The following is a 25348-nucleotide window of genomic DNA, read 5'->3' as shown; positions in this document are numbered from 1 at the left end:
AAGCTGAAGAATACCATGCTTTTCATATCTTTGTTACCCAGTGTCAGCATAGACTGGAGCGTGAAGCTCCATTTAGCCAATTCCAATAATGTGCCTTAAAATGCCCAAGTTCAGGACTGCAACCACTGTAACATTAAAGAACAACTGCTCTTACCAACTTGGTATCAAATTAGGGGCAATTTTGTGTCCTATAAGGAATTGCATTGAGATTGCCCAAATTTCAATAAGCCAGGAATGATATCAAACCCACGTCACAAGAGTTTAAACTCATTACACTACCAATTACCCAACAGTTACTACAAACTGGGGTTTGTTTCTACATATACAAATGACATCAATTCTACCATTCTGCCTCCTACATTAAATCTGATAGTATTTGCCAGCCTCTGGCTTCAACTCCTCAAACTTCACCCAAAAATTAGTTAGAAAGTGTAAAGTTTTGCCATACTGATCAACCAACTTCCTCCCTCACATCCACTTTGTTACTAAGACTATTTTCCTTCCACCCCTACAAGATTGCACACATCTGCCATTATCTCTCCAATCAGCAAAAGAATGTCTTCAATACCTGAAGGCTCAACTTCTCAACATTCTTCTAGTCAGCCTCATCGCCTCAATCCTTTACAAGCTTATATATATTCAAAACATTAGTCTACTTCCTCACGAAGTCCTGCATTCTCATCACCCCTACTCTCTCCAAACACATAAGCTTAAAGTCCCAGCCAACAGATTTCAAAATTCTTGTTCTCACTTTTAAATCTCTCCATGTCCGTGTCTTGCCCAATCTTAGTGATTATCTTTTGGCTTACTAACTCATTATGCATCTTTAATCCTCCTGCTTCTCCTGTTCTTCCATTCCCTTCACTCCATTGTTGGTGCTCATTTATTCAGCCACGGTGCTTCTATCTGCTGAATCATATCTCAATTCCTCTGGTTTCCCAAATCCCTTCCTGCTTTTAAAACTGCTGCAAACTTCTCTCTTCAATACTGCCATTACTTCTCTCCTTCCATCCTTCCTCCTACTCAAATTGCACTTACGTTCTCCCTAATGTACATATATTGAGATAAGATATCTTCCTGCACATGAGCAGCAATACAGAAATTAAACTTGACATAAATTATTAGCTTCCTGTGAAATAAATTAGTGTTTATTCAGGGTTTTCACAAGATATTTATGGGTGCAGAACATCTATTGGCTCACCTTAATTTATCCTTACAGAAAGAAATTATAGTTCTCAGGTGTCCCATTTAGTTGTTTCTTGAATGATTTCAGGATTTTTGCCTCCACTACTGTCTAGAAGTCCATACCAAGAACTCTTTGTATGAAGAACTACTAATTTATCTTTAACTATTCTGAGCTTGAGTCACCTTGTCCTGCTAGTTTAAAGTCATGAGATTAATTTTCTATTTTTTAGCCATCTTATAAACCACTATAAAATCATCCTTTAGATGCCCCCTTTCCAAGAATGATTTTGACGCATCATAAAAACACATTTCTGCACTACTTACAAGGCAATGGACAACACAAATGTTCTTCTGATCTTGTTTCAGCCATAGGTGCATATTCCTGCAAATATTGTACAAGTTTTGCAAACTTGGGGCACGTCGTGTTGGCCAGCCACATTCAGAAACCTACAGTTATTAAAAGCAGAACAAATATTTTACAAAATATTCAGGCACTATAACAAAATCTGAATTATATCTTTATGACTTATACCTAAATACAATCTGAAACACTGCTGTATCAGTTTAATTTTATTAATAAGCTCAAGCATCACATTCACCAATGTAAAGAAAGTATATTTAAGTTTGTGCCATTGGATTTTTTTGGGAGGTTAGTGTGCCTCTATGGTCAGAAGGTTTGTGGATTCAATTCCAACTTCAGAAACATGAGCATAAATTCCAGGCTGACACTTCAGTGCAGTATGGAGGGAGTGTTGCACCAACAGCGATGCTGCTTTTCAGATGAGACATTAAACTGAAGCCTCCATCATCCCTCTCGGATGGACAAAAAAAATGCCATGACACTATTGAAGAGCAGGGGAATCAACTTCTGGTTTCCTGGCTAATATTTAATCTCGCAACGAACACCATTAAGAAATAGATTATCTGGTTGTTATCCCATTGCTGTTTGCAAGACTATTGGTTGCCACATTTTCAACATGACAACAGTGACTACTCTTCAAAAGTGATCAATTGGGTGTAAAGCGTTTTCTGATGCCCTGTGGTCATGAAAGTCGCTGCATAATTGCAATTTCTCCTCATCTCTGTCCCATAAGGGCAACCCCTAATTTTAAAACAGTGCTCACTAGTTCTGGACTCACCCACAAGAGGAAACATCCTTTCCATGTTCACCTTGTCAAGACCATTCAGGATCATACATACTTCAATCAAGTCGCCTCTCACTCTTCTAAAAACAAGTGGAAACAAGCCCAGCCTGTCCAACCTATCTTCATAAGACAACCTGCTCATTCCAGGTATCAATCGAGTAAACCTCCTTCGAACCAACTCCAACGCATTTACACCCTTCCTTAAATAAGGAGACCAAAACTCCACACAGTATTCGAGATGCAGTCTCACCAATGCTCTGCATAACTGAAGCATAACGTCCTTACTTTTATAAAAACAAAAATGTTCAATTCCTCTCGTAATAAAGGTGGCATTCCATTAGCCTTTCTGATTACATGCCGTACCTGCAAACTAACTTTTTGTGACTCATGCACAAGAACATCTAGATCCCTGTGCACCCCGGAATTCTGCAGTCATTCTCCGTTTAAGTAATACGCTGAATTTTTAGTCTTCCTGCCAAAGTGAACAAATTCAGATTTTCCCACATTATATTCCATCTGCCAGACCTTTGTCTGCTCATTCAACCTATCTATTTCCGTCCGCAAACTCCTTGGCCAGGATTTTCCGGCCCCGTCAAAGCAGGATCTGCTGCGGGAGATTCAGCAGGCCAGTCAAAAGTCCACTGACTTTCAGCGGGACCAGACGATCCCAGTAGTGGACAGGGCCAGAAAATCCCACCCCTTATGTCTTCTCCACAACATACTTTCTTACCTATCTTTGTGTCATCTGCAAATTTAGCTACTATGCCTTCACTCCCCTCATCTAAGTCATGGATGTAAATTGTAGAAAGTTGAGGCCCCAGCACAGACCCCTGCAGGACTCCACTAGTCACATCCTGCCAATCAGACAAAGACCCATTGCCAATCTATCTTTCTTTTGCTGGAATCATCTGTTTAGACACAACACTGCAGTATAATGATTCTGAGCTTTGGGCAGGATATACAAAACTGATCCAAGTCTGAGGACAAGTGTACCCTGTGGCAAAATTAACCTCTATATTTAATCTTCCAGTGTAAGACTAAAACAAGTAGCAATCTGTTAAGCCTATTATGAACAAATATTTGTAGTTGTCACTGTAACATTGGGCAGCCTAAAGGCCACAAAATGAGTTTTTCACTTATGATTATATGTTACATTCTATTACATTCCAAAGATGTGAAAAAACCACCAATTTTACAAAATTCAGCAAGTTTAAATCCTAAATTCCCTGGGTTTTAATGTGACTTTCTCTCTGATAGATTAATAGGGAAATAGCCTACTGCTGTATTGGACTACTTAAACAAGGTGGTTCAGGCTGATTCCATAACCTGTACTGAGTTAATCCATGTCAACTATATGACAAGCACTGAGAATACAAGTGATCTTATGGCAGAAAATAAAAGCTCATGGTGTATGTGATAACATATTAGCCTGGATAGAAGATTGGATGGCTGGCAGAAAACAGGGTATGCATAAATGGGTTTTTGTCTGGTTGGCAAGATGTGAGTAGTGGAGTCCTGCAGGGGTCTGTGCTGGGGCCTCAACTTTTTACAATTTATATCAATAACTTAGATGAGGGGAACGAAGGCATGGTAGCTAAATTTGCAGATGACACAAAGATAGGTAGGAAAGTAAGTTGCTAGGGCGATAGGTTGAGTGAGTGGACAAAAATCTGGCAGATGGAATATAATGTGGGAAAATGTGAAGTTGTTCACTTTGGTAGGTAGAATAAAAAAGCAAGAGTATTACTTAAATGGAGAATGACTGCAGAATTCTGAGGTGCAGAGGGATCTAGGCGTTCTCATGCATGAGTCACAAAAAGTTAATATGCAGGTACAGCATGTAATCAAAAGGCTAATGGAATGCTATCCTTTTTTACAAGAGGGATTGAACATAAAAGTAAGGATGTTATGCTTCAGTAATACAGGGCATTGGTGAGACCGCATCTTGAAGATTGTGTGCAGTTTTGGTCTCCTTATTTAAGGATGTAAATGTGCTGGAAGCAGTTCAGAGGAGGTTGACTAGATTGATACCTGGAATGAGCAGGTTGTCTTATGAGGATCGGTTGGACAGGCTGGGCTGGTTTCCACTGGAGTTTAGAAGAGTGAGGGATGACTTGATTGAGTATATAAGACCCTGAATGGTCTTGACAAGGTGGACATGGAAAGGATGTTTCCTCTTGTGGGTGAGTCCAGAACTAAAGGACATTTTTTAAAATTAGGGGTCACCCTCATAGGACCGAGATGAGGAAATTTTTTTTCTCTCAGAGGGTTGTGCGACTTTGGAACTCTGCCTCAGAAAGCAGTGGAAGCAGGGTCACTGAATATTTTTAAGGCGGAGGTAGATAGATTCTTATTAGGCAAGGGAGTCAAAGGTTATCAGGGGTAGATGGGAATGTAGAACTGGAAAAATAAACAGATCAGCCATAATCTTATTGAACGGCTGAGCAGGCTCCAGGGGCCAAGTAGCCTACTTCTACTTCTATTCCGTATGCTCGTATGATTTCTGAAGTGATAAAATGAAGGAATAAAGTTAGTTAGAAACCTTACGCCTAATCGCTAACTGGTGACATCTTTTGAAATGTGTGGATGTCAGGTAAGCATGGGATCAGACTCAGCTACAATGTCCTCAACAGGTTGCCTTGGCTCATTCATAGAGAACTATCACTTCTAGATGAGAAATTTGAAAGCCGTATTTACTTCTGCCACAGATGTATCTTCAGGAGAGGGAAAAAAAAACATAACTGGGGGAAAACATGAAATATATTACAAATATTAGGCATAGAGTGGCTGGCATTAAATAACAATAAATATGCTCTTCTTTATTCAGCAACCAAGTTACCCACTGACCATTAGTGTTACCAACACTAGTAACACTATTGAGATTGTTCATCTTTCCTTCTCAAGTTCAATATTAATGCAAAAGTTCCTTCATATTTTCAGCTAATAATCTCATAAGTCTACCACTAGCTGCATAGTTCAAAAGAAAGCAACATCAACCAATAAAATTGAAGACATAAATACAAAGTTTCTTTCAGGCACATAACTGTCAATTTTAGAAATGATTACAGGTGAGAGGTTTGCCTTGAAGATGTAAACTTACATGTGCAATGAAAATTAAAAGGACATTTCAATAAATATCTCATTCCAACTCTAAAGCAAATTTAAAGTTTTTTCATTAAAATGCAATAAACCAGTATTTTGATTTCCTCAACATTTTTCCTCACAATTTGACAGACAGCATTTTTTAAGGACATAACCACCACATCCATGATTTTGTTTTTGAAAAGAGGCACAATTTTAAATAGACACTTGAAAAACAAGTTGGCTGACCAATTCACACATTCAAAGGTCTCCAGTTGGATGTTGTCCACAACAATCAGTGGTTTGATTTTTATTTATGGAAAAAGTACAACTGGACAGCTACTTGCCAATCATATCATTGCACATGCAGCTACACTGAACTGAGCAACAAAACACAAAAATGACAGAAGCAACAATAATTACACAACATAATTTCAAATCTGCTCAATATTTACATATGTATATAGTTTCATATGGAAAAATGGACGAAGTTGAAGAGTACAAAGTTTAAGCAGTGCATTGAAGATGCCTCACTTCAATTCACCTTTTACATTTGTTATACATACCCTGTTATGGAATTTGGAGGATCTGTAGGTTCGTTGCGAGAGATTGTAAACTGCGTAATGTCCTGGATGGCGGGAATCTAGAAACAATCTAACATCTTCAATGTTGTTTTTGATAGCAGACTCAACACCTTCAGCTGGAAATGACATAACTGGGGGAAAATATAAAATATATTACAAATATTAGGCATAGAGCTGCATGGCATTAAATAATAATTAATTCAAAATTACATCAGAACTCTTTAATTGGATTACTGTCTTGTATTCCCTGGTGTTTATTATCCTCCATGGAAAACATTTATGTGAGAATTGTAATTAGGATGACTACGGTGTAATTATTGCTCAATATCACAGGAGCTAATTCGGAACCTGCTTTTTGTGGATCACCCTTTAATTGTGCCTTTTGCCAATTATTTGACTTATAATAATTGTATATTTTCAAGAACGCTTCCCACCGATTTCCTTTGTAAATGCTATGTGGCCATGGAAGTAGCATTTTATGAACCACAGAAAAATAAGAATCGTCTGTTCAAGACTTCAAATTAAACCATACAAAAACCTCAGTATAGAATTGTGTAACTGGGGACGTTGTAGAACAGCACATTGAGAAATCAAAAAGTCTTTTGTTTCTAATACAATCTCCAGTATCTTATGAAATTGGGGTGGGCATAGGGGCTTCGCTACAGTCAAGTTTTCTGTTTGCAAAAAAAAACTCTAAACAATATCAACAATTCCAAAGTTCATTCCTGTATTTATAATTTTGTAAAGTTTAACAAAGGTGAAGTAGAATAATGCACAGTTGTGCCATGGAATCCAGGCCATGAACAAGTGATTCTCAGTTAACTGTTGGCTCCTGGTTTTAACCTTTAGTAAAAAAATCTACTGTTGAAAGAGAGGCTCATTTGTATGCAAGTAAGCTTTATCACTGAAACACAAAGGCTTTCTGACTTACCAGCTATTCTTGAAGTAACATATGAAATGTCCAAATCTCCTTTAGCATAGCTAGTCAAAAAAAGCATAAAAACAGCACATAAGAACAGATTGTAAAGTAGGGAACAGTGAAACATACAGCTTAACTCTTGAACAAGGAATGCACCATAATCCAGAATGAAGTAATCATAGAAAGTGTTGGAAAAACTCGGCATGTCTGGTAGCATCTGTGGAGAGAGAAACATAGTTTACGTTATGAGTTCCAATATGACTCTTCTTCGGAATCAGAACAGTTGGATTTGAAATATTGACTCTGCTTCTCTCTCCACAGATGTTACCAGACCTGCTGAGTTTTTCCAGCACTTTGTTTTTATTTCTGATCTCCAGCATCCACAGTATTTTGCTTTTATGAAGTAATCATCTTAGATTCTCAAGAGTCACACATGTGGGACACAGTCAGTATCCCAATTACCCATTTCTTTCACTTAAGTATGAGTTAAAAACAGAAAGGGCATCCAATTAATCAGGAGCTACTTCCAATTCATGATGAATAACACCCAGAGGATAGTTAGAGTTCAGCACTGTGGCTGCTGCATCATAGAATTGTACTGCACAGGAGCTTGTCATTCAGCCCATCATGCCTGTGTCGAACCTTTGAAAGAGGAATCTAATTAGTCCCATTTAACTGCCTTTTCCCCACAATTTTTTTCTTTTCAAGTATATATCCAAATCACTTTTTAAAATTAATCTTGAATCTGTGTCCACTATCTTTTCAGGTAAATCATGTAGAACAAAAATTCCATTGGGCACAGAAGCCAAAACAGAAACAATGAATGAAATTGACAAAGATAGTTTAAATAAAGATTAAGCCTTAAAGCTTTTTTCTTTATCAAGTACATATTCAATTCTCTTCTGAAAGTTATGACCAAATCTGTCTCCACCACCCTTTAAGATAATGTGTTCAAAGTCAACATACGTCACTGCATAAAAAAAATTCTCAGCTTGCTTCTGGCACTTTTGCAATTATCTTAAACCTGTATTCCCTGGTTATCAACCCTCCTGCCAGTGGAAACAGTTCCTCCCAATCAAAACCCTTCATAATTTGAACACCTCCAGTACATCTCCCTTTAACATTCTCTGCTCTAAGGAGAACAGATTCACTTCTCCAATCTCTCCACATAACTGAAGTACCTAATCATTACTACCATTCTAATAAATCTCTTCTGCAAAGCAGCCTTTGTAAAGCCTTGACATCTTTTTTAAAGTGTGGTGCCCAAAATTCTACATATGACTCCAGCTGAGTCCTAACCAGTGATATATAAAGGTTTAGCAGAACTTCATTGCTCTTGTACTCTATGCTTCTGTTTATAAAGCCCAAGTTCTCTCTGCTACTTAAAAAAAAAAGAAACATTCCCCTTGATTTGTCCTGCCACCAAAGATTTGTGTATGTGAACCCCCAGGTCTCTCTGTTCCTGCATCCCCTTTACAAGTGTACCACCTAGTTGACTACTACCCTTCCTTGGTCTGACTCCTAAAATGCATTACTTTACACATCTCTGCATTAAATTTAATTGTCATGTGTCTGCCCATTTCACCAGTCTTATATCCTGCTGATGTCTATTAGTATCCTTCTCACTGTTTACTACATTTCTAAGTTTTGTGCCATGCGCAAACTTTGAAATTTTGCTTCCTACACAAAAGTTCCAGGTCATTAATATATTTCAAAAGTAACTGTGGCCCTAATACTGACCCCTAATAATGGTCCTGCTTGAAATCCCCATAATTGTTTGCATGAAATTCTCAGAGTTACGTCTGGCAGAAACACATCTCCTCAGGGCAAGCCCTTTATCACAGAAGTTAATGGAAATCTGGAGCTCTACTCTGCCCCCCACAAACAAAGACTGTGGATACTAGAACAATTGGCGATTTCAAGACTGAGACAGATAAAATTTTGTTTGGTAAAAATGTCACAGGATATGAAGCAAAGGTAAAGAAAAGTGCAGTTGAGGTGCAGATGTGCCATCATCTAATATTCAGATCAGCTTTAAATGTTTCAGAACCCCATTTAATAAAATAAAACAGGTGTGACCATGACTTTAAAGGGACATGTTATAAAGTGACATCCTTGTGAGGGGAAAGGGGAAGAATATGGTATGTGTGTGTGATTGATCATATAATCCCAAAATGTTGCAATAGGAAATATTTCTGTGCAAACTACTGTCATGCAGTTTTATACTACCTTGTTACGTAAGGGAGGTAGGTCATTGAGGCTTCCTTTCCAAAGATAGCTAAGTCCATTTTATACTTTCTTGCCAGAGACAAGCAGTCGAACAGAGTCCCTAGTTTTGCTCAAATTGTAGGCTTTTCTATGGTGCAGGGTGCTATTGCACACACATTGCTTTGTGGGCGCCACCTGTCAAATCTGCTGTGTACTAGAGCCAAAAGGGATTCCACTGCCCCTGTGTATTTAAACTAATGTTCAGAGGTAGCTGTTCTGATGACACTCAAGTGTGAGGGCAGTTCTCCAAACATCTGCTCATGTGCTAACATAAGAACAAATGACAGGTACTAATGAGGTGAAGAGGGAGTAGCTCAGAGGAATTAAATTATCTGTGGATGATTCTCCGCAGGTGGGGGGAGGCTGAGTATCATTCGGAGTCATGAGCAGTGTCATCAGTGGATAACTCTTGTTATCCAAACAATTTGGTTTGCCGTTTGGGCTCAAATGCAGCTAGCACAGCAGACTTCCAGTTAATGAAGGCATCACAACTGTTACGAGGATACCAAGCATTGACCTTCATGTTTTGATGGTCACACAACAGTCGGACATTGAGGCAGTGGAATCCTTTTTGGTCCTAGTACACAGCAGATTTGACACGTGGCACCCACAAATGTTTGACTGCTTGTCTCTGGCAAGAAAGTATAAAATGGACTTAGCTATCTTTGGAAAGGAAGCCTCAATGACCTACCTCCCTTACGTAACAAGGGATGACAAACGACGAGATGATGTAAATATCACCAATGCCATCCTCCAATCACAGCTTGGCATTCATTTTTATTTACTTTTCTCACCTTCAGAAATTTTTCTAGATTGCTATATAAATGCAAGCGAGTTAATGTTATTGTTCAACTATATAAACAGGAGTTCTGAATACGCCTTGCAACCAGTGCTCAGCAGAATGTGCAGAATCATGCTCAAAGGATCAAATATAAGGATAAAATATATCCATAAATTTAACAAAGTTAATCAGGAAAAATGCAAAACTATTATGTCCGAAAGGCTGATTATAAGTAAAGGCACAGCACACGTAAAGGTGAACACAAACCTTCACAACACTGCAGGGCTGTATTTTTTTAACATTCCACTTTATGGACTTAATACAGGCAACATTCATTGCAAACACATGCCATCACAGTTTCAAATACATATAACTCAAATCAATTTGAACTTTCCCTGGCATTGTTCATAGGAATTATACCTAATCTACAATATATCAATGGAAAAATGGCACATCAACACAGACTTGTCCAGCTTTTTCCCTTGGGGGGGCCACATTTCAATTTTTCTCACACTTGTCGGGGGGATAGGGGAGCAGCAATGAGCAAGATAGGGTTTGGCACAACATTAAACATGAATTTCAAAATAAAAACTGGCGTATGAAAAGAAACAATTTGTTGAGTAAAGAAACACGACAATAAATTATTCATTAATCTTTTTTTTAATTCACACGACAATTTGAGTGTGAAAGGGTGAGTGTGTGTGAGTCCAGCTCACTCCCAGGCACAGGGTGCTCACACTCACCACTGCGAGTGTAGATGAAAGTGCCTTTCAGTGTGTGAGGGTGAGGGCGGATGAGGACACTGAGACACTCCCCTCTCTCTCTCTCGCTCTCACACTCAGCCCTACCCCTCTCTCACTCACTCACACTCTTAGCTTCCCTCTGTCTCTCACACACCTTCCCTCTCTCTCTCTCACACACAGACAGACAGACACACTCACCCTCTCTCTCATATGCAGACAGACACACACACCCTCCCTCTTTCTCTCACACACACAAACAGACACACATTCACCCTCTCTCTCTCACACACACACCCTCTCTCCCTGTCTCTCTCACATTCACACACCTCTCTCCCTCTCTCTCTCACACACACACCCTCACTCTCTCTCACACACACACCCTCACTCTCTCTCACACACACACCCTCACTCTCTCACACACACACCCTCTCTCTCACACACACACACCCTCTCTCTCACACACACACCCTCACTCTCTCTCACACACACACATACAGACACACCCTCTCTCACACACACACTCACACACACACACCCTCTCTCTCACACACCCTCTCTCACCCCCTCTCACACACACACACACACCCTCTCTCTCCCTCACACACACCCTCTCTCCCTCACACACACCCTCTCTCTCCCTCTGATACACACACCCTCCCTCTCGCTCTCTGACACATAGACACACCCCCTCTCTGACAGACACACCCCCTCTTTCAGACACATAGACACACCCCCTCTCTCAGAGACACATACTAACCCTCCCTCAGACACACACGCTCACCCTCTCTCAGGCACACACACACACGCTCACCCTCACTCAGACACACACACACACACATCCTCTTTCTCAGACACACACTCACCCTCTCTCATACACACACACACACTCACCCTCTCTCAGACACACACACACTCACCCCCTCTCAGACACACACACACACTTACCCCCTCTCAGACACACACACACACTCACCCCCTCTCAGACACACACACACACTCACCCCCCCTCAGACACACACACACACTCACCCCCCCTCAGACACACACACACTCACCCCCTCTCAGACACACACACACACTCACCCCCTCTCAGACACACACACACACTCACCCCCTCTCAGACACACACACACTCACCCCCTCTCAGACACACACACACACTCACCCCCTCTCAGACACACACACACACTCACCCCCTCTCAGACACACACACACACTCACCCCCTCTCAGACACACACACACACTCACCCCCTCTCAGACACACACACACACTCACCCCCTCTCAGACACACACACACTCACCCCCTCTCAGACACACACACACTCACCACCTCTCAGATACACACACACACACACATTCACCCCCTCTCAGACACACACATGCCCCCTCTCAGACACACACACGCCCCCTCAGACACACACACGCCCCCTCTCAGACACACACACGCCCCCTCTCAGACACACACACACGCCCCCCTCTCAGACACACACACACACGCCCCCCTCTCAGACACACACACACACGCCCCCCTCTCAGACACACACACACGCCCCCCTCTCAGACACACACACACACGCCCTCTCTCAGACACACACACGCTCACCCTCTCTCAGGCACACACACCCTCTCTCAGGCACACACACACACTCACCCTCACAATCACTCACTTGCCCACGCTCACCAAATCGGCTGCGGGGCGGGGGAGGTGCGGTGAGAGTGGAAGAGAGGCCTGAGGCCTAGCAATGTTGAAATGCGGCTGCCCACCCTGGGATATGTTGAGAGCCAGTTGAATGCAGGGAGGAACCAGGGAGGAACCGGGACAAGCCTGCATTAACACAATTAGACACTTTAATAATTAGTCTAAAGAGGGAGACGTTTTGGTATTTATGTTTTTCATAATGAACTTTAAACTTTCTAAATAATGTGATGGCAGAATGTCAAAAATTTTATGCAACTTGTTAACTGTACTCAGTCCTGAACATTATTTTACAAAACTGAGCTGAAGGCATCCCTGAACAATGACCATTGGAACATTCAACTCAGGCAAAAGTAGATCAGAGGCTGTAGGTACTGAAAAGTTCAATCAGCTTGATTTCACTTCGAAACTGTTCGGTTCCTTTTTGAATTACTCTTCATGGCTGCCTGATGCTGATGGTGGATGTGCAAAATTACAATTGCTCAATTTACCAATCCAAGCATCCCTGAAATGCAGCAGTGCAAAATAATTCAAAAATATAAAACTGAGAACAAGCAAAAACATAGCATCTTTCCAACAGATATATTTTTTAATCTGCCAAATCTAGGCACTCCAGTTTAAACTGCTGACTAACAACTTTTTAAAACATCATTGACTGAGGGACACCAGCAGGATTTCAAGGTCAGTTAGAATCTGGAAGATTGATGAGCCTGCTCGTTCGGCTGCTATTTCTAACAAAGCATCCCCAATTCTTCCTTTCTTGCTGCACCCCTTCCCCTTGTAAATAAAATTAAACTAACAGTGTTTACAGTTGTAGCCCTTCAAAAGAAAACACATGCAAACACCTCAATTAAGATTTGAGCTTCAGGGAGAACAGTTTATGAACACCATTCAAAGAGTAGACCAAATCCAGTTATTACAAAGCTATAACTTAGCAGCACACAGACTAAAATATTTACCTGGGATTGCTACCAGAGGCACAGAGATGTTTAGAAAGAAAAAAATTGAGTGAATATTCAAAACAAGCAGTAACAAGCAGCAACATTCACAATGGGAAACAAAAAATGCTAAGTGCTCATCGATACTAAATTAAAAATAACACATTCTTGGGCAAAAAATTGAAAATTAAAGGGAAATGCAAATATCAAAATAGCTGTCTCTCCAACTGGAATGATACATCTAGTTTGAACAATAAAATTTAATGTTCTTTTGATTGACACCCCAAATTCCAGAGCAAGCCAGCATCATAACATAACTGATTCAAATTTACTAATGGGCTGTCATCAAATAAGGAAAGCAAATGGAAGCTAGGCAATCCTTTTGGACAGACATTTTTCTCCTGTTAGTTGACTTATCAGCAAAACAGTGGCCGTAACTATGAAGGATACATTTATTCTGTTAGCTTACACTAATGGGTTGGAGCAGAAATGTTAAGCAGAAAGAAAAAAAGAGTGGGTAGAAAAGAGAAAGCTCTGATTTGTTGCCATCTTCTCCTGTGTCCACACACATACTTTAGCACAATAGCTTAAACATGTCTGCTTTCAGCTCCAGAAAATGGGCATGATGTTGCAGAATGAATTGATGTGACTATGTTCTTTTCAAAAGACTAAATTCTAAGTCCATTTTAAACTTAAAACATTTTTTAGAATAATTATTTAAACAGTCGACAGGTACAAATATATCAAATGTGTCATCATTTTTTCTCCACTGTCATTTTTATTTGAGTCCCTAAAATCTGTGACTCAAAAGAACGCATCAAGGCCCATCAATGATGGGACAGAGCATATGCCATTGGCCCCACGTTACGCAGAAATAGTGGCACAACCCAAAACTCACACCTAGAGAAAATGGGATAGTCCCTGTGTGCATCTGTCCCTCTGCGCTTTCCCATATCTGATGCGCTACTATGCAAATGTGTATTACTATGCTACCCATCTGTCCTTCCACAAATACCACATTAAGAGTGCAACCAAGTACTACATCATGGTAGTAAACTAAAGTACATTTTTTTATTTTAATATAAAAATGTTTACACCCAGATTGCTAATTGTTAAATGTTTGACAGCTTTCCTGCTTGGACTTGCAATTTGTTTACAATACTTAGCTTTTTGAAAGTGTATTTATATAAAAAGGTGCGAATATATCTGTGGCAATTGAGTAAAACATCCTTAAGTGATGTAATACTGGCAAAAATTTCACAATCGTAGCGCAAAAAAATCTACAGGGTATTTATAATGCAAAAGGATGATGACCAAAAAATAATCTTGAAACAAAATCAATGCAATAAATGAACTTAACCCATCTAAGGACAGACAAAAATCAATGAGATTCTTGGTATCTAGAGAAACAGGTTAGCTAGAAGCTGCAATCATTCATCAGCAACTTACCAAAGTTACTGATAATTAAGTAGACTTCCTCGTAATAAGAAGGGAAAGGTGAAACAAATTTAGTTGCACTTTATTGGGTTTGTATATTTGATTGTTATAACATTTCCACAGTCATCGTCATCCCTCGGAATGTACCTCCTGAATGTCAAAGTTCACCAATAGTGGCTCTGATAAATACCCATAGCGAAATGGGGTGAATCTGTGAACACCCGCAGTGAAACGGGGCGACTCGGTGAACACCCACAGTGAAATGGGGCGACTCTGTGAACACCCGCAGTGAAACGGGGCGACTCTGTGAACATCCGCAGTGAAATGTGACGACTCTGTAAACACCCGCAGTGAAATGTGACGACTCTGTGAACACCCGCAGTGAAACGGGGCGACTCTGTGAACACCCGCAGTGAAATGTGATGACTCTGTGAACACCCGCAGTGAAACGTGACGACTCTGTGAACACCCGCAGTGAAATGGGGCGACTCTGTGAACACCCGCAGTGAAATGGGACAACTCTGTGAACACCCGCAGTGAAATGGGACAACTCTGTGAACACCCGCAGTGAAACGGGGCGACTCTGTGAACACCCACAGTGAAATGGGACAACTCTGTGAACACCTACAGTGAAACGGGGCGACTCTGTGAACACCCACAGTGAAATGGGACGACTCTGTGAACACCCACAGTGAAACGGGGCGACTCTGTGAACACCCACAGTGAAACGGGGCGACTCTGTGAACACCCACAGTGAAATGGGACGACTCTGTGAACACCCACAGTGAAACGGGGCGACTCTGTGAACACCTACAGTGAAATGGGACGACTCTGTGAACGCCCGCAGTGAAACGGGGCGACTCTGTGAACACCCGCAGTGAAACGTGATGACTCTGTGAACACCCGCAGTGAAATGGGACGACTCTGTGAACACCCGCAGTGAAATGTGATGACTCTGTGAACACCCGCAGTGAAACGGGGCGACTCTGTGAACACCCGCAGTGAAATGGGGCGACTCTGTGAACACCCGCAGTGAAATGAGGCGACTCTGTGAACACCCGCAGTGAAATGAGGCGACTCTGTGAACACCCGCAGTGAAATGGGGCGACTCTGTGAACACCCGCAGTGAAACGGGGTGACTCTGTGAACACCCGCAGTGAAACGTGACAACTGTGAACACCCGCAGTGAAATGAGGCGACTCTGTGAACACCCGCAGTGAAACGTGACAACTCTGTGAACACCCGCAGTGAAATGTGACGACTCTGTGAACACCCACAGTGAAATGTGACGACTCTGTGAACACCCACAGTGAAATGTGACGACTCTGTGAACACCCACAGTGAAATGTGACGACTCTGTGAACACCCGCAGTGAAATGGGGCGACTCTGTGAACACCCACAGTGAAATGGGGCGACTTGATGGAACACGAAACATTTGCTAAATTCTCAGCTCCACTTACTTGGCAACTGACTGGATCATTTTTGAGGATGTATCCTTGATGTTAGTCAGGAAACGCTCTGTGCCTCCTTTGAGGATATCAAACAACCCCCCAGGGTGTTGTACATCATTTTCAATGCCTAAGGAATAAAATGAACAAATAATCCACGACAGACCAACAACTCACTTCATATGCCTTGGCCCCTTTTGCACCTCTTCCATAACCTGCCTTCTACTTAATCATAGTTTAATAAACAATTAAGATTTTTGGAATGTTTTTAAATATTTACCAAATCTGTATGATCAGCTGCTCCAATAACAGCACAGAAGATTAATACTTACAACTGTAATAACATTTATTTCACAAATAGAAAGACTGTGAAAGCTGACTGCATTTTTATATGGTCATGGCTTAAGCAATCCAGGCTTTTCCACAAAGAGCAGGCCTAATCAACTCTGTCCCATGTAAAGGTACGAGACGTCTATATATGCTGCCAGGGTCATCACATAGGCCACCTCACTTGCCAGATTCCCATTCTACAATCCGAGTTGAAAAGGTGGTTAAAAGGTTCACAAACTATGCACTGTGTCAGGACAATGTCTATACAACACTTATATAAAAAAACAAATGCAACATTTTAGAAATTCCTAAAGTGACCTCACTGATATCAATGAAATTCGAAATGTATAATGTGCAGCCTTCAACTCATAACAAAGATCTTAATGATGCGAAATGGAGCATCTCAATGCAGCCAGATGCAGACTGAAACTGACCATAACCAATGCACTCATTTTGTGCCTTGTATTTTTCACCAAAACACAATGGCCCAAATCTTCCGATCAGGGTCTGAACCCGTTTCTGACCTTGATCAGACAAAAACACCCGCTTGCCTTCCTCCGATTTTTCTGGACAATCTTCCAGTGGAGGATCCTGCTGAACTCACTCAACACAGGAAACCTCGGAGGGAGCAGCAGAGAGAATCTGCACAGAATCCACGGCCCCCTTTGTACTAGCTGCCGTATTCTGGTAAATCAGAGTTTAAATGTCCCAAAGCTTCTCATTGTGTTAGTGGATGAGTGTATGGGTGAGCGAATGGGTGAGTGCGGGTGGGTCAGGGGAAGGGGGTGGAGAGTAGGTGGTGGGGGCTGGTCAGGTCAGGGGAGTCAGGAGTTCAGGGGGTGGGAGTCTAGTAAGGTAGAGTCGGGGGGAGTGGGGGCAATGGGAGGGTTTGAGGCAGGAGTCGGGGGTCAGTTGTAGATAGTTACCCAACAGTTAGACTAGGATTTTCCTATCTAACATTTCCTGGGTAACCATCCAGGTAAGTAAGTCAGAACTGTCCAAAGTCTCCAACTCTAACTTAGGGTCAAAGACTTTTTTTGAGGGTCTTGGGGAGCAGGGAAATTGCCAGTTCAAATTTCCTGAGCAATTCCACGGAGTCAATGTGTTGGGTTTCCAGGGCAAGTCCCGTAGTGCATTTTGTGGGGTATGTCCGGTCTCTGAAGATCTGGAGGCCAGGAGATCTGAGCCATCAACAACATAGCTTTTCAGTTCTGTTTATTCGGCTCATCATTGTTGATGCACCAAAAAAATCAAAAGATCAGACACAGAGGCAAACAGAGAGAGCCTACAACTGAGAAACTATAATATAATGTGTCTTTTCAGTATAAAAAGTTGTTCAATTATTTATTAATGTATCAAATACATCAGCAAAATGGGCTAGCCAATGTTCATCAATAATCAACCATCATCCTTATAGACAGATCAACTATAACTGAAGTAGTTAAAGAGAGAAGAAAGAGCTTGCATTTATAAAGTGCCTTTCACAACCTCAAGCTGTCCCAAAGCCCCTTCTAGCCATTTAGGTACTTTTGAAGTGTAGTCACTGTTTCAAGATAAGGAGTAATACCTGCATAGTTTTACTTTTACAGTGTTCTATATTGATCTAATAGGTTGGGAAAAGCAAAGGTTTTCTACTTTATGCTAAGTACATGGAGCATTTTTATCATTATGTATGGTAAGGAGTCTTAAGTGCATATACAATACCATCGATTAAAACAATCTATCAGATAGACTGTTGAAACAGTCCTGATCACTGTTTGGGGCAAGAGGCTTTCATTGGTGCTAGGAATGCAATTGTATCTGCCCAGTTATTTTTATCCAGGATTAAAAGTTAGAGGCACAGAATGAGTTTAATAATGTTTATAAACTAATTTCGATCACACACTTTTCCAACTTCTTCAAGATTCAATTCCAAACTCTGATGAAGATACAATGTTCTTTTTGGAAACCTAGCTAAGGTCTCAATGGAGGTCAGCTTAAGTAAGTAATCTAAAGCAAATTGCAATCACCCAATTTTTGTCTCCACATTACACTGAGAAAGAAGCCGGGGGGAAAAAGGGAACACAATTGGACCTCTTTGAAATGCCCAATATAAAATACCCAATATAAACAACGTTGTTTGTGATCTTATTTTATGATGTTGCAGTGATTTTGATTTAACAGGACTATATGCTCCAAACACATAAATCAGTACCTTGGGTGTGGCCTGTCACTGTAATTCTACAGATTCAAATGGGAAACAAACCAGAGCTTGTTCTGTTTGTTAATTTGTGAATTAATCAGCAACATAAAGCAGAATGAAAATGAAAGAATCAAATAAAAAATGAGTGCATCACATCGGCAGCAACATCACTGGTGACCTGATTTCGACATGAACTTCCTGACTTGCATAATCTGTAGAACCAAGAAGCAGTCCTGAACCTAAACGAATCAGACAGCAGGATTTCAACCACTAAATCCAGTTTAGTATCAAAATCACTGGAGTTGGCCATCAATCTGAAAGAGATTGACTTGAATGTAATTTGATGCTGCACATCACACATTTCTATAGTTTTATACTGGAGGGTTCACTACTACTCCTTTATTCCTCCTTTGTTGATAAATAGGTTGCATACCTGCATTGTGCATGTTGTTCAGTGGTCCTGCTGGTTTGCTCCACTGTGGCGTTGAACTTGCCACCGTACTGTTGGCCACCCCTCCATTCTGCTCCAGAAGCTGTAAGGATTGGTAACCATCATAATTGATCTTTCGCAGATAAGAGCCCAGCAGACTCATGAGAGGACAATCCAGACACTAGCACAACAAAGAAAGCCGAGATTCCCAGCCACCAGTTGCAAATTATTCTGCTATTGAGTTGCAGTAGCAAGGAGCTTCTCTTCAGAACTAACAGGGCATTGCTGTGTTAGTGCCATCTCAATGCTCAGCTGCCTACACTTATAAGCAGACCTAGCAGGATATCCAATTTGGCTTTAGGCCCAGCCTTGACCAGTGTATGCAGCTGACTACACCATGTCTGTTTGATACTTAAGCTGATTAGCTTGAAGATGTGCAGATTACCTTCATAATTCTAGCACCAATATGAAAATGGACAGCTTTTTTTATAGGAGAGGTCCCACTTTTATAAAGTTTAACACCATTTAAAATTTTTCCAACATATTAAACCACGAAGTAAATACTATGTTTTCCAATCTGAGCAAAAAATCACAACATAATAAGAAAAAAATCTTCAATAACTTTATACTCAGTCTCTTTAACTCATTGCACTTCGAAAAGATCTAAAATTTCCTATTTTACAACAAGCTACAATAAAACCCAATTTGCATGAATTACTTATTTTTCAGCCAACATATGTTAATTGCCCATTTAAATAGGGGCTGACAACACGTTAGTGTGTGAAGTAGGATTCAACTTGATGCAAATGCAGCGCTGGGGCAATTCTGTACTTTGGGTCACAGAAATAGTTTATTTTCAATGTTTTCTAAGCGATAAATTAATTATTGCACAAAACTGTAATTTGTCACCTATGTTAAAAAGACAAGAAAGTGCTTACACCTCCTGATAAGTACTCCTTCCACATTCAGGCATTCAAAATAATTCCATCACATCAACAGTCCGGAAATGAAACAATAAGGCCAGCTCTCTTTGCACCTGACCCAGCTAGAAATGATTTCAAGAGGCACATTTTCTACATGATATTACATTGAGGTTCATTGTAAATATTCATACCAACTTCTACACTTTGTGACAGACAGGCCTACATATTCAATACACAAATCAGTTTCTCTGTCGGCAGGCGAGAGGAAGGGAAAAAAAGCAAGAGAGCGAGTACAAGAGAGATATTTCTGCTCTGGTGATAGAGTGGCAGAAGAAGCAATCTATAAGCACTGTGCAAGTCTAGATTAACAGCCAAGAAAATTAATACCACAAAATATTAGATAATTTCCCATTGCTATGGTATTCCTTATTAGGCAATCGTTGGTATCCATCACTCACAACTGTATGTGCAAACCTAGAATCCAATGTCAATAGCTAGCTGAACTGATGCACTTTCAACAGAAAAAACACCAACAGAGGTGACAACTGAAGTGCTTAACACACAACACAATAAACAATAAACATGTCAAAGTCAGAAGTCAACACTGATGACTGTAAAACAGCAAAAACAGGAGAAACCCCCATACAGGAAATTAAGTAATATTCAACTTCTACTTTGTGCATGAAAACAATACTGAACTGCTATCATGACATGACAAGATGAAGAAATAAGGCCTTATACAGGAGCAGCTGAGGGAAGCTCACTACTTTCATGGCCACTGCAAGGGCACATTACCAAATAGTCCCCTTCCCTCTTCGGATGACTCATTCATTTATACACAGAGGCAGAATGAATAATTTATAGATTTTAAACAAATACTATCCTGCGCAGTTCTGCTACACACCATGTAACTATACTATTTGCAGCATAATGGAATATCCCATTTATTTAACTCAAATAAAAGCTTGTAATAATGTGTGTGGATAATCATATCTTTTCTACCATATAGAAAACATCTGATCATTTCTGCTATAAGATATTATGTCTTTAAAATCTTAATGGACAAAACAAAAAGAACATTTACACAACAGATAAAGACAACAGCATGGCTTTGCAGAGAAGCCTCTAGATTTAATTCCTGGTGCAAGTCCCTTTCTTTACCTTCCTATATTCGGTTCTCACTACTTCTCTTACACTGACCTCCTTCAGTCAGACAACAGGACAGTCCAAGTAACAGGATTCTCCCTAGACAGGACCAATGCAGCTCCACAACTAGATAACTGCGCTTCAGTGGGTCACAGTGGCTCCTGCAGATTTGTTTCACTTCTAAACATAACAGTCAATTGCTGCCAAGACCCCAACGGAGCAATCGGCTAAAGACAACTAAACAGTGCATCAAATAATGATCAGATCATCTTGCCACTGGCCTAATCTTCGATAAAGGTCAACACTGTATTTGGATAGTGGAGATGTTAGTTTATTTTGAGACATCAAAAGCAGAGGAACAGAGGAAATCATACTGTCAATATAACTGAGAGCAAGACATTTCCTCCCATTATAATCACATCAAGATATACACAAATCAGCTGATCTTTTCTGCTGTTGACAAAATACCAGACTCAAGTGAAGAAACTCAACAGTGATTTGCGAGTAATACTGTGAACAGCTCAGTTTTAATCATTGCTCATCTGGTTACTGATGAGCTGATACGAACTCAGATGACCGCGGGAGTTAATTTATTCAAAGTCTATGGTCCTGCAGCAACCCAGGGCAATGTCACTCTTTGACATGACCATCACAACCTGCAGCATAATCAATGGCTATTGTTTTCCTCTATTTGAACATGAGATTTTTTTTAAAAGTTGGCAAAAATAAATAAACCAGGGCACCGAGTACTATAATGCTATAGTACATTGGTATTTAATTACTAAGATTTGAATTTGGTTTTAAAAGTGGGATGAACCCCCTCGTGTACAACTTGAGAACCAGGAACAAGTTTCTTACTTCTGTAATTGGAGATTTAAGATTAATATTTCTAGCTGCAGCTATCTCCTGCAGTTGATTCACAACCTCTGTAATAGTCAATCGCTCTTCAGGATTTATCTTCATCATATTACCTGCAGCAACAAAAGGGGAGAAAATATAGGTCATTTATAGGTCAGAAGCTACCTTCTGTCAATAGGTGCTCTGAGCTAATATATGACTAAAACATAGTATTAGGATTCACTCCAATTCCCTCCCCCACTGCCCTCCCACCCCCAGGAATCCAGTCACCAGTTAGAGTTTAGGAATCACAGCTTTAACGAAAAGAAGCAAACTTGCATTTTTATAGCTTCCTTCTCAGCCTCAGGGTGTTTCACGGTGCTTCACAAACAAAGACTTTTGAATTATAATCTACTGTGATGTAGGCGTATCTCTCAGCCAATTTGAACACAGTAAGGTGCCAAAACATAATCAAGATAATGACCAGTTAAACTGTTTTGTGTGTGTTGGTTGGTCAGGATATTGGGAGAATTCCTTTGCTCTTCTTTGAACAGTAAATTGAGAACTTCTCTTCCCTCATGAACAGGTAATTTTGGCCTCAGGTGTCTTATCCAAAAGGCAGCACCATTAAAATTGCACCACTCCCTGAACTCTGCACTGAGGTGTCAGCCTTGATTATGTGTTCCAGTTCTGCAGTGCACCTATCCACCCCTTTAATCACATTTTGATTTGATGTTTGTAAGTTTCCATTAAACTTTTTCTTTGGTTTTTTACAGCTGACCTAACTTAGGGGCTGTGTTTATGTTACCCCTGATTTTGTTGCTTTCGTTTATTTGGTTGACTCAGAAAGAGTATAATAAACAGATTTATACCAACATGATATTACATCAAAACATTAGAAGTGACTATAATCCATCTCAATCTACTTCAGCTAACATCAATTCAAACCACAATGGCATACTATAGTTCTTTTATATCTTCTAACATGAACCTAGGTCACTGGTTCCAGTCCCACCCTCTGTTTCAAATAAACTGTCAGTCTGTACTAGTCCATTTCTCTAACTGGAACAGTGGAGGTTTGCCTACAACTGAGGAAAAAAAAAGGACAGCACATGCAATCCAAGATCTTCCCACAGAGATCATAGGATTCAATTTTTTGAGGCCATAATTAACATGGTGCATAAGGATAATCTTTATATATACCATCGAAAGGCATTTGCACAAGAAATTATGAGCAAAAAGTGCACAGAAAGGTAGGTTGGTAATAGGTTGGGAGGTAGGAGAGAATGAAGTAGGGATAAATGGTTTGTTCTCTTATTGGCAGAAAGTGACAAGTGGTGCTTCCTAAGAATCTGCACTGGAACCTCAGCTTTTCAGTATGTACGTTCATGACTTGGATGAAGGAATAGAGAACTGCAAACACAGATGACAAAGTTAAGCAGCATAGGTTGTGTAGATGGAAGCAGGAAGTTACAAAGGGACACAGATAGACTAAGTGAATGGGGAAACTAGAGCCAATAGAATTCAATGTGAAGAAGTGTCAGGTTATCCATTTTTCAGATTAGCTTCCGCCCTCATATTCACATCATCACTAAGGCCTCCTATTTCCATCTCTGTAAAATCGCTTGACTTCACCCATCTCATCTCATCTGCTGCTGATGTTTGGTCATCTGACCTAACATCTCCTTATGTGACTCGGTGTCATTTTGTTTTATTAATGCTCCTGTGAAGAGTTTTGGGCCATTTCATTACATTAAAGGTACTGTATAATTTTTTCTACACTCAAATATTCTGACACACTCCTGGTTGGTCTCCTATATTCTATCCTCCATAAACTTAAGTTCATCAAAACTCTGCTGCACATGTCTTAACTCAGAGCAAGTCCCATTCAACTATCATCCCTGTGCTCGCTGGCCCACATTGGCTCCCGGTCAAACAATGTCTTGATTTTAAATTTCTCATCTTGTTTTCAAATTCCTCCGTAGACTTGCCCTTTCCTATCTCTGTAATCTCCTTCAACCCCACAACCCTCCAAGATATATGTGCTCCTCTAATTTTGGCTTCTTGTGCATTCCTAATTATAATTGCTCCATCATTGGCGGCCGTGCCTTCAGTCGCCCAGGCCCTTGCTCCAGAATACCCTCCCTACACTTCTCCACCTCTCTACATCACTTTCCTCCTTTAAGACACTCCTTAAAACCTACTATTTTGACCAAGCTTTTGGTCATCTGACCTTAGATCTCCTTATGTAGCTCGGCATCATATTCTGTTTTATTAATGCGCCTGTGAAGCATCTTGGGACATTTCATTACATTAAAGGCCCTATATAAATATAAATTGTTGTTGACAGGCAGATTTATGATGCAGATTAGGTTACTGATCATATATATGGAGCATGGCAAATGAACATCCAGCTTTTTAGCAATGGCTGATCCACATATATCAGCCTGGACACCAGAGGTTAATTGAAGCTGTCTAGCTTGATGGATAATGAATCAAAGACCAGATTATGAGAATTACATTTCACAGTTTGGCAAGATAAATGGACTTGTAAGGTTATTTACAATCTAAGACCAGACTTTAAAGCTGTGTGCATTCTCCCTGCTCCATTTGTATTTCATCTACTCTCATGAGAGGGCAAGTGGGAGCACGGGATGAGGGCTAGGAGAGGGAGCAGGGGGCAAGGGCGAGGATGGGGCAAGGTGCGGTAGCGCAGAGCGAGGAGCAGGGGCGTGGGGAGAGGAGCAGGGGTGCAGGGCGAGGAGCGCGGGGCAAGGATAAGGAGCAGAGACGAAGATGAGTAGCAGGAGTGTCAGGCGAGCAGCAGAGGCAAGGGGCAAGCGTGAGGAGCAGGGGTGTAGGGCTAGCAGGAGAATGGGATGTGTGGGAGGAGGAGGAGAATAAGGTCAGTAAGAAGAGAGCAAAGTTTCCTCTGAGGTGCACATGTGCAGCTGTGCAGCAGTCTAGCATGTACTGCGCATTGAAATAAACAGGTCACCCATGACTTGATGGAAGTTCAGTGACTTTTAAAATGCAAACTGTCCATGGACAAAAAGTAGTGCTCAGAGGAGAATGTAACCCACCCAGGACAAAAAAAAAATTAGAGGGAACATTGGACTGGGACTCAAAAAAAAATTAGCGCAAGCAAACTAACAGTACTGAACGGTGACAGATCCCCAAGAACAGATGGTTTGCATCTTAGATTTTAAAGGAAGTAGCTGAGAACATTGCAGCTGTTCTCAATCTTCCAAAGTTCTCTTGATTTGGGAACT

The 25348-nt window shown here is 40.8% G+C and overlaps 1 protein-coding gene across 3 annotated transcripts in view; it reads right to left on the bottom strand.

Moving 5' to 3' along the window:
* Positions 1-25348, bottom strand: part of gak (cyclin G associated kinase) — a 133422-nt gene that overhangs the window by 51596 nt on the left and 56478 nt on the right. For all 3 annotated transcript variants that reach the window (XM_078570498.1, XM_078570500.1, XM_078570499.1), the window contains exons 9-14: positions 22098-22210; positions 19174-19273; positions 16241-16358; positions 6927-6976; positions 5978-6126; positions 1510-1632 (exon numbers count right to left, since the gene is read on the bottom strand). In XM_078570498.1, coding sequence (XP_078426624.1) covers positions 1510-1632; positions 5978-6126; positions 6927-6976; positions 16241-16358; positions 19174-19273; positions 22098-22210 — 653 coding nt within the window. The remainder of the gene's footprint in view (positions 1-1509; positions 1633-5977; positions 6127-6926; positions 6977-16240; positions 16359-19173; positions 19274-22097; positions 22211-25348) is intronic.

The sequence above is a fragment of the Cetorhinus maximus genome, chromosome 2 (genome assembly GCF_964194155.1).
Source record: "Cetorhinus maximus chromosome 2, sCetMax3.hap1.1, whole genome shotgun sequence".
Lineage (NCBI taxonomy): Eukaryota > Metazoa > Chordata > Chondrichthyes > Lamniformes > Cetorhinidae > Cetorhinus > Cetorhinus maximus.
This window is presented reverse-complemented; position numbering and strand designations above follow the sequence as displayed.